Source organism: Micropterus salmoides, unplaced genomic scaffold (assembly GCF_014851395.1).
Source record: "Micropterus salmoides isolate LMB-PRFRI ecotype aquatic unplaced genomic scaffold, ASM1485139v1 Ms_hic_scaffold_17, whole genome shotgun sequence".
Classification (NCBI taxonomy): Eukaryota; Metazoa; Chordata; class Actinopteri; order Centrarchiformes; family Centrarchidae; genus Micropterus; species Micropterus salmoides.
The window spans coordinates 11,100,406-11,114,440 of NW_024040817.1; the positions used below are offsets into that span (position 1 = coordinate 11,100,406).

At 40.3% G+C, this 14,035-nt stretch overlaps 1 protein-coding gene across 1 annotated transcript in view; it reads left to right on the top strand.

The window, feature by feature from the left end:
* Nucleotides 1–3,035: 3,035 nt before the first annotated feature.
* The window catches only part of myo1g (myosin IG), a gene marked incomplete at its 5' end in the record, with an annotated part of 45,073 nt that continues 34,073 nt past the window's right edge, over nucleotides 3,036–14,035 (top strand). The window contains 13 exon segments of the mRNA XM_038725187.1: nucleotides 3,036–3,244; nucleotides 3,742–3,835; nucleotides 4,067–4,232; nucleotides 6,376–6,429; nucleotides 6,571–6,666; nucleotides 6,775–6,891; nucleotides 7,012–7,218; nucleotides 7,466–7,611; nucleotides 7,696–7,810; nucleotides 8,291–8,461; nucleotides 9,230–9,300; nucleotides 13,547–13,621; nucleotides 13,791–13,923. Coding sequence (XP_038581115.1) covers nucleotides 3,036–3,244; nucleotides 3,742–3,835; nucleotides 4,067–4,232; nucleotides 6,376–6,429; nucleotides 6,571–6,666; nucleotides 6,775–6,891; nucleotides 7,012–7,218; nucleotides 7,466–7,611; nucleotides 7,696–7,810; nucleotides 8,291–8,461; nucleotides 9,230–9,300; nucleotides 13,547–13,621; nucleotides 13,791–13,923 — 1,654 coding nt within the window.

The following is a 14,035-nucleotide window of genomic DNA, read 5'->3' on the forward strand; positions in this document are numbered from 1 at the left end:
CAAGTAATGTACTTATTTCAACCCAAAACATGATTCTTTCCTAAACCTAACCAAAACCATGATCTTTTCTTAAACCTAAAGCCATTTCATACAGACGCTAAAGGGTACCTTGTGTGTCAAATACTGACGCTTTGTCAGGCTTTCTAAAAGTGTTGGTATTTGACACCCTGGGATGAGAATGTGTTGTTTTTATATAATTGAGCGTCCGTTACAATCAAGCCCTTGCCAAACGAGTTAACACAATTCTGATCTCTCCGTATTCGAAGTATACCAGAGTATTTAAATTTGGTGTCTGTGGCGATATTTCCACGCTGGCGCACCGGTAGTGATGCTTTATAGGACAACCAACAATAATTGGTTTGCCAGACCTAAAAGAGGGGAGCACTCTGCCGGGCTCTGGAGATATAACTCTAACACCAAAGTAGGCCACAGCAACTATGAGTAGGCTATGGCAAAGAGACTATGGCGGAAAAATGTAAGAAGGGTCCATATTTCTTATGTTTTAGATATTAAAGAAACTTGGCATTCAGAGGAAGGATTACAGTCAAAACAAGAAAGCGAGTGACGGAAAGGACAAACATGGAAAACCATTGTACTGAGGGCAGACACAGAAATCATGTCTTGGAGAGATTATTTGTAAAATATTTTGAGTAGGATATATAGCTATTAACATTTACTTTACCTAAATAATGGATTATTGTCTTGAAACTGTTGAAATTTCTCTGTATTTTTGTAACCATTTGTGAAAAGCATGAGTTGACAGTCTTTGTTTAATTACCCTCACTGCCAGAAGGTGGGGTTCCACACTGCAGGTTTGGTAGAACTGTGGTAGAACCGTAGACTGTATAAAAGAAGTGAACCTAGTCACCGTGACGTCTCCCATTGGTTTGTAGACTACCGTTTTAAAGCCTCAAGTTTGGCAATTTGGGCCGTAGCCATCTTGGTTATTTAGAACCATGCGTGACCTGAAATGACCATATTTGGATGAGATGGTGGAGCTTGCTAGCTTGGTTATCAATGTGCAAGTCAAATGTACACTGGTCAAACGTACACAGTGCTGCGGATAGGAGTCACCTCCATTCTGCTTGACAGGTCGCCCTTTGTTTCGACTTATCAATCACAAGATAGTCACCCTGCTGCTTCATCTATGTTTCTCAAAACGGGACCATCATTTGAAAAAATTAACATCATGCTGTATTGAAGAAAACTTGAAACCAGCTACTGAGACGATAAAATGTTCAGGAAAATGTTTACTGAAATAATAAATCAAGTGGGAAGGGGGTTTTTGCCATTAAGTTCAAAACAATTGGACTTCTTTTTGCAACCAGTTGAGTCGCTGCCTGCTGGCCGTTAAAAGGAATGCAGGTTTAAGGCACTTGTGCATTAACATCCCTTTTCAGACTCGGAGGTTCCCGCTTGGGTAGAACTGATATCTGTAATGTAACATTCACTACAGGCAATGCATGGATTTGTGCTCTATGAGTTCTTTTTAGCTTTATCAGCTATAGTCTCGCATGGCCTCCTCTTACTTGATTGGTCGGTATATTACCAGGAAGGAGACTAGGGTGGCTTCACTAATTTGCTGTGCCTGTGCAAGAGCAATACCCTTCCTTTCAGGGGGCATTTTAAACATTCGTAACAAAAAACCCCAACAAACTGCAGCTGTAATCATCTGTAGCTGGGGTCTAAATTTAGGGGCGGGATCCTCCTGGGTGCTGCTGCCCACAAAGGCAGTAAACCTGAACTGAACCAGACTTTGCTTCCCAAATGACAAAGTCTACCCACGAGCCTTCAGGTGCTCCACGTCATTTCAAATCATTTGAAAATCCAAAGTTTGTCAATGAGGAAGTGGCCTTACTGTAAACAGTGCACACACTAGTGGGAGATTGGTTTCAGTTTATAATTAGAGTTGTGACATTTCTATTTAATAAAAAGTTTAATTCCTGTATTCAAAATTTCAATTTCAATTTGAGTTAACATGTAAACAGTGTTTTAATAGCAGGTCCAAGTGACTGCTTTACATACTGAATGGTAGTTTGAGCAACACCATGCATCATATTGCAAGACGTTAATGTGCACATATATTTCATTTGTACAATATTTATTAAGTAACTTTCACAAGTAAAAAGCATAATGTTTCCCTGTGAAGTATGTGAAGAAAAGATTGCACAAAGTGAATACAATCATAATAGTGGGTCTAATAAGCGGCTGAAAATAAGTAAAGTGAGTGACGGCACATTTAATAAGTAACTACTTATAGGTTTATGCCAGGGTTTAATTGTATTGTTATGTTATTGTATGTTATCAGTGACCTCCTGAACACAAACACCTGTTAATAGTCACATGACATCAGCCTTGTTATGAAATACATGTTGACCCAACTGACGCTCAGTCACCTACTCAATTACACTGACTTTCTGTGAAGCCATACATGCAACAAAAAACTATATTTAATTTAGCCCCATTAACCTTTGTGATGAGTCCATTTTCCCCTCCCATCTTAACCACATGAGGTTACACAAGGCTGTGACGCCCTTTGAACCACAAGTTTCATTTCCTGCTTTCAGTGTACACACACTTGTGTCACTTCCTGTCTGCTAGAAACATAGGTGGATGATGTTTTATGGAACTTTTTACTCAAAGGTTTTTTCATGGGTGGTGTGAAAATGTCATGGGAAAATGGGGCTAAACAGCTCTTTTGCCCTTAAATTAATGAAAATATAAAGTAAATTGCCTGTACTTAAATATGTACTATTCTACATATACATAGATGTACCAGCACAATACTGTTTCAGGCTATAGGGTAATTACAATTTGAACTGCAGTAAGCTATTTGTTATTTTTATAAAATCCTGTTTTACTGTATAGTGTATTTGAATTATACGCAGTAAGTTGATTTGTACAGTCATTTGTACAGCTGTTCTGTATTTCGAAACACTAATTTCAGTAAATTGCAAAGCTGTCCATTTAATTTTTTCAGTTAATGTCAAATATAGGCTACACACATAAATGATGATTTTCTCTTGTTTGGACAGGTTTGAAAAGGGTCGTATCTACACCTACATCGGAGAAGTGGTCGTCTCCGTTAACCCATACAGACAGATGGACATATATGGCAAAGACACCATTGATGCGTACCGGGGCCGGGAGCTGTATGAAAACCCTCCTCACCTGTATGCTGTGTCGGATGCTGCCTATAAGGCCATGAAGAGACGGGCCAAAGATACATGCATCGTCATATCAGGTCTGTCTCTTTCACACTCATGAGCCACAGTCCCGTAAATACCTGTGAACTCTCTGCTGTTCATGGCCTGAGGCTGTAGTTTAGTTTAGAATAGTCCGTACTTCTTGTAGTATTACTTACAGAGACCCAACAATTCCTACCATGAGCAAGCATTTAGTGACAGTGGCAAGGAAACAGGTAGAAACCTTGAGCCACGACCAGTTGGGTTGAGAGAGAGAGAGAGAGCAAGAGGAAAGAGAATACACAGTAGCACAATAATAGCAATTGTAGTGGTAATAATACACATTTTAATACAATTACAATAGTAATAATAATTATAGTAATGACAATAATAATAATAATAACATTGGACTTCAGGTATTCACAGATCAGAAACCATCTTTACATTCTTTATTCAATAAATAAACAGAGCAAAGAGACATTTAATATTAGGATGTGCTTCTACACCAATCTGTTTATCATTTTTGTGAAATCTGTGTGTGTTTTTTGTGTGTCAGGTGAAAGTGGGGCAGGAAAAACAGAAGCTAGTAAATACATCATGCAGTACATTGCAGCCATCACGAACCCCAGCCAGAGGGCAGAGGTCGAGAGGTGAGTGGTGCTTTAGGTTAACAGAAGACTTCACAGCTCCTTTATTCATGATAGCAGTACTGCAATACACCCAGATGTGTTTTATTATCACATCCAGCACAAATAAATAATTTGATCATAAGAATATGATGTTACCATGAATCATATCACTTTCTCTTCTTCTCCTCTAACTCTGTTTCTCACCCCCCTAATGGTTGTTTCTCACACGTTTCCATCAATGGTGACCATCAGTGTGAAGAATGTGCTGCTCAAATCCAACTGTGTGCTGGAGGCCTTTGGGAACGCCAAGACAAATCGCAACGACAACTCCAGCCGCTTCGGCAAGTACATGGACATCAACTTCAACTTCAACGGCGATCCCACCGGAGGACACATCAACAACTACCTGCTGGAGAAGGTGAGGAGGGGTGGGCAGGATGATGGAAGGGCTTTGACTGCAGGCATGGGACCTTTTAATGAGTCCAAGAAACACAAAAACAAAGGCGTTACATCGTCTTTTGAGACACATTGAGCCCACCTCCAAAAGGAAAGTACAGAAAAGTTATGAAATTACATCTTTTCTCCTGGACATGAATGTTTCATAAGGTGATGACAAAGAGGTGTGAGGGAACATCCATGAATAGATGTGTCTGTGAAGCCAGTGTGCTGGTGTTAATAAATGGCTCACCTGAGGGTACATGATGCTGCTGTATTTGTCTGCTGTGTTAAACAGCCGTCTGGCACTCAGAGTCAGTGTGAATGAGAGTGCCATGGTTTATTTTCAGAGGGCAGAATTTACCACACTCGAAATGTGTCTGCATCAACAGTGAAAGTGGTAATCAGTATGCTTTGAGTGTTTATGTTGAAGAAATAACCTAAACTATTTACTTAACACTGCCAGAAAAACAGCTGGTGGTGATTTTGTCACTTGGTCGTGGAATTTTCTTATTTCTACAGAAAACTAGAGGAACTGAGTATTTCTTAAGACACATTTAATTATCTGTTAAGTAATACAACCTTGTGTTGTATAATGACAAATAAACTACTTTGTACCTTGGACCTTACTCAAGTACTGTACTTAAGTACCAATTTGAGGTGCCTGTACTTTACTGCAATATTTTTCTTTTAATGACACTTTCTACTTCTACTACACTTTCAGAGGGAAATATTACTTTTTACTTCACAACATTTATCGAACAGCTTTAGTATTTACTTTACATATTATTCTTTCTACATACAAAACCTATGAAGAGTTTATAAAATATGATGTTATAACTTAAAGTACAGCTGAAACGATTAGTCGGAACACAGAAAATTAATCGGCAGTTTTGATCATTTAAGTCATTTTATGGTTCCAGTTTCACAAATGTGAAGATTTGCTGCTTTTAGTGAATGTATGTATGTATTTGAATGTATTGTATTGTTGTTGTTGAGGTTTGGACTTTTGATTGGACAAAATAAGCATTATGAAGGTGTCACTTTGGGGTCTGGGTAATTGTGAAATAATTTCTGACAATTTTCAGATTTGATTTTTTTACAAACAATAAATCAATTAATGGAGAAAATAATCAGCAGATTAAATCATAATGAAAATTATTATTAGTTGCAGTACAACACAAAATAGTTCTAAATGAGCTCAACAACTACAGCTGTAAAGTCCTGCTTTTACATGAATGCGTGAGTAAGAATCATCTCATGGTGTAACTAATATAACACTCAGAGGGGACATTTTTCTGCATTGGGTACTTCCTGATTATACTTTCATACTTTTACTTAAGCAACATTTTCAAAGCAGTACTTTTACTTGGAAGTAGTTTTGGAGTGTTTTTACAGTGTGGTATTAGTACTTTTGCATAAGAAAAGGATCTCAGTACTTCGTCCACCACTGCAGGAAAGTGGGTGGTCCATCCTTGACTGCATGATATTACTTTTAGACATTTGGAGTGCAGCTTTAAATGAGATATGAGACATTTTCAACAGTTTAAAACACCAGTGCTGTATGTAAGGTTTGGTGTCAGTCCCTCAGAATCAAAGACCTTCTCTATAGATTTCTCACCAGTCCAGTCCAGCAACCCCCCAGAGAAAGATCTATATTTGGTACATGAAAGTAACAACTGACTCCAGTGTAGCTACATGACATGTTTCACTTTGAGAGTTCAGGGTGTTATATTCACTTTTTATAGTTTTGACCTCGTCGGAGCTTTCTCATTTGTCTTTTGTTGCCTCAGAAACACACACACACACACACACACACACACACACACAGCTGGTTGCTGGCTTCTCTGAGAAAGACTGCTTTAAAAATATTATTATTTGGTGTGAGTAACCTTTAGTGAGCATTTCTGAGACAAACTCATTCTCTTGAGGTAGTTAAAAGCAATTTTGAGACAAACTAAAGGATATACAATGCAGGCTGGCTGGACAACTGGTACAACAAACACTTCACTTTAAAAAAAGGATATCTGGGACACATTGATCGTCACAGAATAATTGTATGACAGTGTAAGATAGTCTGAGGATGCATGTTTGGTTTACTACCATGATCTTTTCTCCTGTTCAAGTCCAGGGTGGTCCAGCAGCAAGATGGGGAGAGGAACTTCCACTCGTTTTACCAGGTAACCTCGACACTGCTGCTGCCCCGTATCTATACCTGAACTCATTTACTATTCAGGGAACTTTTGTGTTGCCACTCGAGTTGTTCCTGCACAATGACACACTCATGTTGGATCTGAACTAGTATGTTTGATATTTAACAGTTGCTGCGTGGAGGCTCAAATGAGATGCTGGAGTCATTTCATCTACAGAGTGATCCTGCTGTTTATACATATACCAGAGAGGGAGCAGCAACTGCCGTGAGTTTGTCACCTTTACATCTGTGGTTGAATAATATAATAATGATAAACGTGAGCTCGTGTTTTTTGACAAAACCTTTCCTAATTCAAAATCCTTTTTATCTTAAGACCTCCAATAATGACCGCGCGAACCACAAAGCGGTGATGAGTGCCCTGGAAGTGATTGGCTTCTCAAAAGAGGAGATTAACTCAATTTATCAGGTCCTGGCCTCCATTCTTCTTTTGGTAAGTTACAGCATGGGACTAAAATGATACGGAAACACATTATTTTAGATGTAGAGTAAGTTGATGCTTTAATCAAGTAGTGATGAGAGCTAAAGTAAACTGTAATGGCCTATTTTTCAGGGTAATATGCAGTTTGAGAGTGATGGTGAGAGCGTTCAGATTGTGGGACTCGAAGTTGTGAACCACATCTCTGAGCTGATAGACACAGATGTGGACAGCGTCAGTAAGAGCCTGCTGTACCGCACTGTGGCCACAGGGGGCGGCGAGGTCATTGAGAAGGGCCACACGGAGCAGGATGCCTGCTTTGGAAGGGATGCTTTCGCCAAGGTGCCGTTTGTTTGCTTCATGTGCTTGTTTACAAATCATTCAGGCCAATTTATTTTTACAAACCAGCTAATCAGGACGAGATTTATGCTTTATGCAGATTAATCGTCTTACAGCTTCCCTTGGATGAGAAAATTATGTTAACATCATCACTGTAACATGCTTCCTTTTTATCTAATTTTCACAGTTGTAGCATTATTTTAATCTCCAGCTCTGCTGAACACATGCTCTCTTATTTCCCCCGCTGTAGGCTCTGTATGAGAGACTGTTCGGCTGGATTGTAGCCCGCATCAACAATGTCATTGAAGTTAAAGACTACAATCCAGTGCTCCATGGGAAAAACACAGTCATCGGTGTGCTGGATATCTACGGCTTTGAGATCTTTGACAACAACAGGTCGGCTTTGTTGTGTTGTGTGTGATCTGTATGACTCATTGCTGATGGTGTTGCTCAAGTGTTTGTTCCTCTATTGTTGGACAGTTTCGAACAGTTCTGCATCAACTACTGCAACGAGAAGTTGCAGCAGCTCTTCATTGAGTTAATCCTCAGACAGGAACAAGGCGAATACCAGAGAGAGGGCATCACCTGGCAACATGTGAGAAACACACAAACAATAACACAATATGCAAGGGGTGTCGGATAACACAGAAAAACACACACATTTGCTGATCAGTTGATACTCAGCTGTGTGATAAGTGTGTGGAGGTCAGGGTAGTGAATGGACAAGTGATTTTATGAGCTAAACAGGATCACAAATTTTCTCTAACAAGTGTTTTTAGTTTCCTCACTTACTTGTGGACAAGATAATCTTGAAATATTTTTTCTTTAAAAAATTGTTTGAAAATTTAATCTGAGCTACATTATGTTTTGGGGAAAAATGAGTTTGCTAATGTTAAAAAGTTGCCTATGAAAAGTTATTTGTGCGAGATACATTTGGTGCAGATTGAACACAGTACACCGTAAATGCACACACACCAAAAGATAAACAAAAGCACAAACTCACATGCAGTAACACGATTCCTAAACATCACTACATTTCCCTTTCTTCTTAAACGATCATGCTGTTTGCACACAGATTGATTACTTCAACAACCAGATCATTGTGGATCTTGTGGAGCAGCCACACAAAGGCATCATCTCCATTTTGGACGAAGCTTGTCTCACTGTTGGCAAAGTCACCGACACGGTCTGCCTGGACAGCATGGACACCAAACTCGCCCAACACCCCCACTATACCTCCCGTAAGGTGAGAACAGATCACAGCATCATCTGTCCTGAAATTGAACTGTATTGAAATGTAAAAAGGGATCTTTGAATATGTGGTTATAACTTCACTTAGTTTGTAGGAAGTGGTTATTTCCTGTTGATGAATCCTCCTCATGCTTCACTCTGATAAAGAAAAACTTATTTTCAGCCCAAACTTTAGTTGCTAATATTCGCTTTTGTAGGATAGAAATGCCAAAGTGAAACATTTAAATTGCATAAAATCTCAAGGATGTGATTGCGCTCGTAAGGGTGGGCATGTTGAATTACGCAAGCAGAAAACCAGTGAAGCCCACTTCAATCGGGCTCTAGATGGTGAAGTAAACCCCCGTGAAAGGTTTTATACAAAACCTCCGCAGAGCTGTGACAAATACCGATACGTAAAAACAAATATAAACTTACCAGTTAGACCACCTCCAGGTAGTTTTTAGGTGTGACTGACTAAAAATGCACCTGCTGGATGTCCAGCAAAAAACAGAGAAGCTGTAATACTGCAGTTTAAAACCTATTATAACATAGGTGCAGTTTTGCATTGTGGTCAGCAGAGAGCAGAGTTTCTCCAATGTTTTGTCCGTTCAATGGTTTCAGGCATCATAAGATCCTTTTCAAACAACAGGCGCCTGAAAATACAGACATCATTCCCTCTTCTTAAAGCTGCCATCTGATTGTAAAATACATTAAATGATAAAATTGTTTATTTATTTCTTTTACTGTTGGCTCTGCACTCACAGTGTCTCCCCCTCATTTCCAGCTCTGCCCCACGGACAAAACCATGGACTTTCAGAAACACTTCCGTATTCGCCACTATGCTGGTGACGTCACGTGAGTTGCTCACACATTTTCAAACAGTCATCTGTGGCTGACAAAGTGACAGTATGTTGAGCAGAGTTCATAAGTGTAAGCCATATAATCCTGTTAAGAGAGGTCAGTTTATGACATTGGCAGCAGTGGGTGAATTTACAGAGGCATGCCAGTGTTTTTGTTAGGGTTGTGCTCAAAGTAACAGCTTTACCATATTAACTATCATCTGTAATTAAAGATTTTGGTTAATATTCACCACTTTGTAAGAAACAAAATGTATGACAGCTGGATGTTGAAAACTATTCTTTGGTGTCTTGTCTGGCCAGAACAATCTCACAAATCAAATTATATTCCCAAAGGTTGCAAATATCCAATTTATTACTGAATTTACAGGACAAAAGATATTCTACAGCTCACGCTCATGTACTACAGACTAAATTTAAACTTCAACATTAACATTAAGTGTGTGTTCACATTGTTGGGTATACAAATGGAAAGTGTAGGTGCTGAATGTTGCCATGTATTCCATTCAGTGTAGGATTTCATCCACATGCGTACTACATGTGAATTGTAAGCTACATAAATATGCACTGCACATATGTACTGCACATTTCATCCATGTGAAAACACGTGAGGCATACTGTACATAAAGTGCATTCCCTAACCTGCACAGCCAGGCAAGCAGACACAACCATGTACAATTCATGTGGCATTGTGGGGGCAGGGAGATTTGTATTGTAACTTTGATTTGTAACATTTTATGACACATGCTTTGTTTCCCCTTGTCCCTCTTTTTGATGGCTGGTGACACCTTAAAGCCTTATATTGTAGTATTTTCCTGTCATAGATAAGAAGTCATCTAGATATTTTATATGCACGCTTTACAACACATGGAATAAACACGTTATTGCAAAGTCCAGCTAGAAGCTATGGTTTCTGCCATATTCTTAAAGGAAAGATCTGATCTGAGACGCAAATGTAAGTCAAATTAAAGATAAGTTGTCGACCTTTCCCAAAACAGCAGGAACATGTTTTTCTGTCGCTTGTTAGGGTTATAAATTTGTGGTTAAAACCATTCCTTACTTTTGTTTTGTGGGATAATCGCAGTAGAGAAAGTTTAGGTCACTTGCAAAAAGGTCCTGGACCAGATTCAAACACAAGATTTTCAGAGCCACTGGAACAGAATTTATAGGATTAATTATAGCATAAATCACATGTAACACTATAAAACAGATATATGCATAATCAAGCTTTTTAGCTTTTTATCACATCTTGATTATACAATATTTTTTGTCATATTGGTTTGTGATTTACTGTCTAGAGATCAAACACTTTGTTCAGTTTCCTTCTCCATCGCTGCTCCACTTCCTTAATGTGTTCACTGGATTTAAACGTCACAGTGGCCAGATGAGGCCCCTGGCCAACAGTCACCCGTCATGGCTTTACTTCCAGAAGATCCCCACCGCTCACGTGTACTGCCCTCAATTTAGAGAGGGAGCAAGGACATTAATATGTCAAGGAAACACGAAAGGAGGAGGATGATGACAGGGAGGAATGAGATGAGACAATTTGAGCTGCAAGATGTAGCAGTAATCAAGGAGAAGCGGAGTATGGTTTATTGAGGTTGTTTGACTCGGGGAAATCCAGGCTAACACGATGTCGAACACACGCCAAAACACAGAGCAATTTCATCCATCTCTGAAGCTCAAGATAGCTCTCAGACAATTACAGCACTGTGTTTCTTGTCCCTAACCGCCTTCTCCTTGTCAGTGTTCAGTGGTGGAGGTATGGTGAAGTATTCAGATCCTTTTACTTAAAACACACTGGTAAAGTGAGTAAAAGTGCAAGTAAAAATATATGTGTTATCAGGAAAATGGCTGTATAATGAGTATTTCCCAGGTTTTTAGGGGCTGTCAGTACAGTTCTTAAAGTAAACACACTTACTTACATTCCACCACTGCCAGCGTCAAACATGACGGGCTGGATAAGAGCATGTGTGACAGACCTGCAGTGGTGATGACAGATGGCCGTCCCTGTCCCCACGTGTCCCTGTCACCCTGCCTCAGCTCGTCTCAGGGCCACGTCGGGGTCGCTCCAGCTGAGCTGTCACCCCTCGTTTATTGCTTCCCAGTGGCACTGGCCCCCCATCATCCCCTGTCACATCCCGCCCCATCTGAGTCTATCCTTACTAAAGGCTAAATATACCCTCGTCCTCGCCACCCGCTGCCCCCCCCCCCCCCCCCCCCCCACACACACACACACACACACTCTCACCGAACCACCACTATCACAAGCTTTGACCTACTTCGCTCCCTCCTCCTCCTCCTCCTCCTCCTTCTCTTTCCTCATCCTGTATCCTCTTTTTCTCCTCATTCTTCTGTACTGCAACTCTCACCTGGGTCTCTCTGTAATCCACATTTTAATTCCCTGCAGTATTTCAGCCTGCACATGCAGCACTTTGAGCTAAGATAGATCATATTTCCTCACTGCACAAGTTTATACTGCAAGAAATCTTACATCTTTGTTGCTTGGCTCTCCCTTTAACCTTGTACAACACGGCCCTCCCCTTGCTCCAGCCTTGACCATCAGTTAATATACTTTCCTCTAAATCAAACTCCTGTCTCTGGAGAGCCTTCATCTCTGGTTGTCCTCTCCTGTCTGTCCTGTCCCAGCTCTGTCCTGTCCTTGTAAATGGCTTGTTATTGTGTGTTCTGACTGCTCTCTCTCTTTTCCTTTCACACTCTTGTCTCCCTTCGCCGAGCTTCCCGGGATGTAGTCAGGTGGTTTTGCCACCCATGAGCAAAAGGGGACACATCTGTCATAGCCAGCCTCCGTTTCTTTGCCTCCAGATGTGACAGCCTAGGACACAGTCGCAGACAGGGCCATGCAGAAGACATGTGACACGCTGTGTGTTTGTGGCTTTGTTTGTTTGTGTGTGTGTTTGTTAGAGAGGGAGGGAAGTGTGTGTGGAAGAGAGTGTGAGGTCGACTGCAGTGGTGGAAAGTATATTTACTCAAGTACTATGCTTAAGTACAGTTTTAAGGTACTTTTCTTGACTATTTCCATTTTAAGTTACTTTATACTTCTACTCCACTACACTACAATTATTTTCAATGTCGATGAATCTGTTGATTATTTTATCGATTAATCGATTAGTTGTTTGGTCTATAAAATGTTGGAAAATTGTGAAAAATATAAATCAGTGTTTTCCAAAGCCATTGGCGGCCTGTCCAGGGTGTACGCCGCCTTTCGCCCGATGTCAGCTGGGATTGGCTCCAGCCACCCGCGACCCTGTACACAGGATAAGCGGTTGACGATGGATGGATGACGTCCTCAAATATCTTGTTTTGTCTACAACCTAAATTCAGTTTGCTGTTATAGAGGAGGAAAGAAACCAGAAAATATTCACATTTAAGGAGTTGGATTCAGATAATTCTTCTTTAAAAAATGACTCGAACTGATTTATCTATTATCAAAATAGAGTTGTTAGTAGTTACACCCAAGAGTGATTTCCTCTTTAAACATCTCACATGGTTTTATTTAAAAAAAAAAAAAGTTTAGATGTAGAATTTCCTGAATTTCATTAAAAATAGCAAAAGTCCAATAAAAATAAATATGAAATTTGTGTATCAAGTACATTTAACTGATAATGCTTCACTACTAAGTAGGATTTTGCAGGATGCATTTTTTTATGCAAAGCATCCACACTGTGCGAGTTATTGTTGGATTGTGAGCGAGAAAGGAGAGGGAGAAGTTTATTCGAGGCAACACTTACACTACAGCAGCAGGCTCCTACCCCTGGGGCTGGGCGGCTTATGTAACTGTGCCTTACAGTGCGCCCATGACCTCCCACTGATGCCTCACTAAAACCAACTGAGCAGTTTGAAAAAAGGCAGACAGATTAGTTTGTAGACAGTTCAGATTTTTTTTTAAACGTGAGCCGTGGGGGGGAATTTGACCATGTTCCTAATTTGTAAATCGTCTAAGCGGCATGACTCTTGTTCTAATCCTCTAGCCTGAGGACTGTGAATCATTCAGAGCAGAGAATAGAGTCTGTTAACGGGTAATGATAGTGACCCTTTTAGTGACACTTGCTGTTTAAACTGTCTTACTTTCTGTCTGACTTCCTTGTGATTTCAACATCTTCTTTTTCTGACACACCACTTCACTCGAAGTGCTCTTCAGTGGGGCCTCCCTCCTTCCCTTGAACTACTTTTGGCCAATTACTCTTGATTACTCTCACTTTCTCCCTCTACATCTATTACAGATATTCCGTTGAAGGCTTCTTGGACAAAAACAAGGACATGCTTTTCCAAGATTTCAAGCGTCTCATGTACAACAGGTGCCAAACACAGTCCTCACTGCCAATTTTTTCCAACATCATGATGCTCTTGACAGTTCAATAACTGGGTTAAGTTTATAAATGAGTTTGTACATCACTTCTCTGCTAGCCTACTTAATGTTGTCCTTTTTTCGCTCTTTGCCCCCTTTTCTTAAACTTCCTTTCGTAGTGCCAACCCAGTCATGAAGGAGATGTGGCCAGATGGTCAGCTGAGCATCACAGAGGTCACCAAGCGACCGATGACCGCGGCCTCCCTCTTCAAGAACTCCATTGTGGCCTTGGTGGATAAACTGGCCTGCAAGGTCAGTTGTTTCAGCTTAAGATCAACTTCCTGTTCCCTTCCCTTTAACCACTGGGGGAAGCTGTGGATGGCGTTTGCAGTTTTTAGTGAGGTTCTCAAACATTTTCACATCA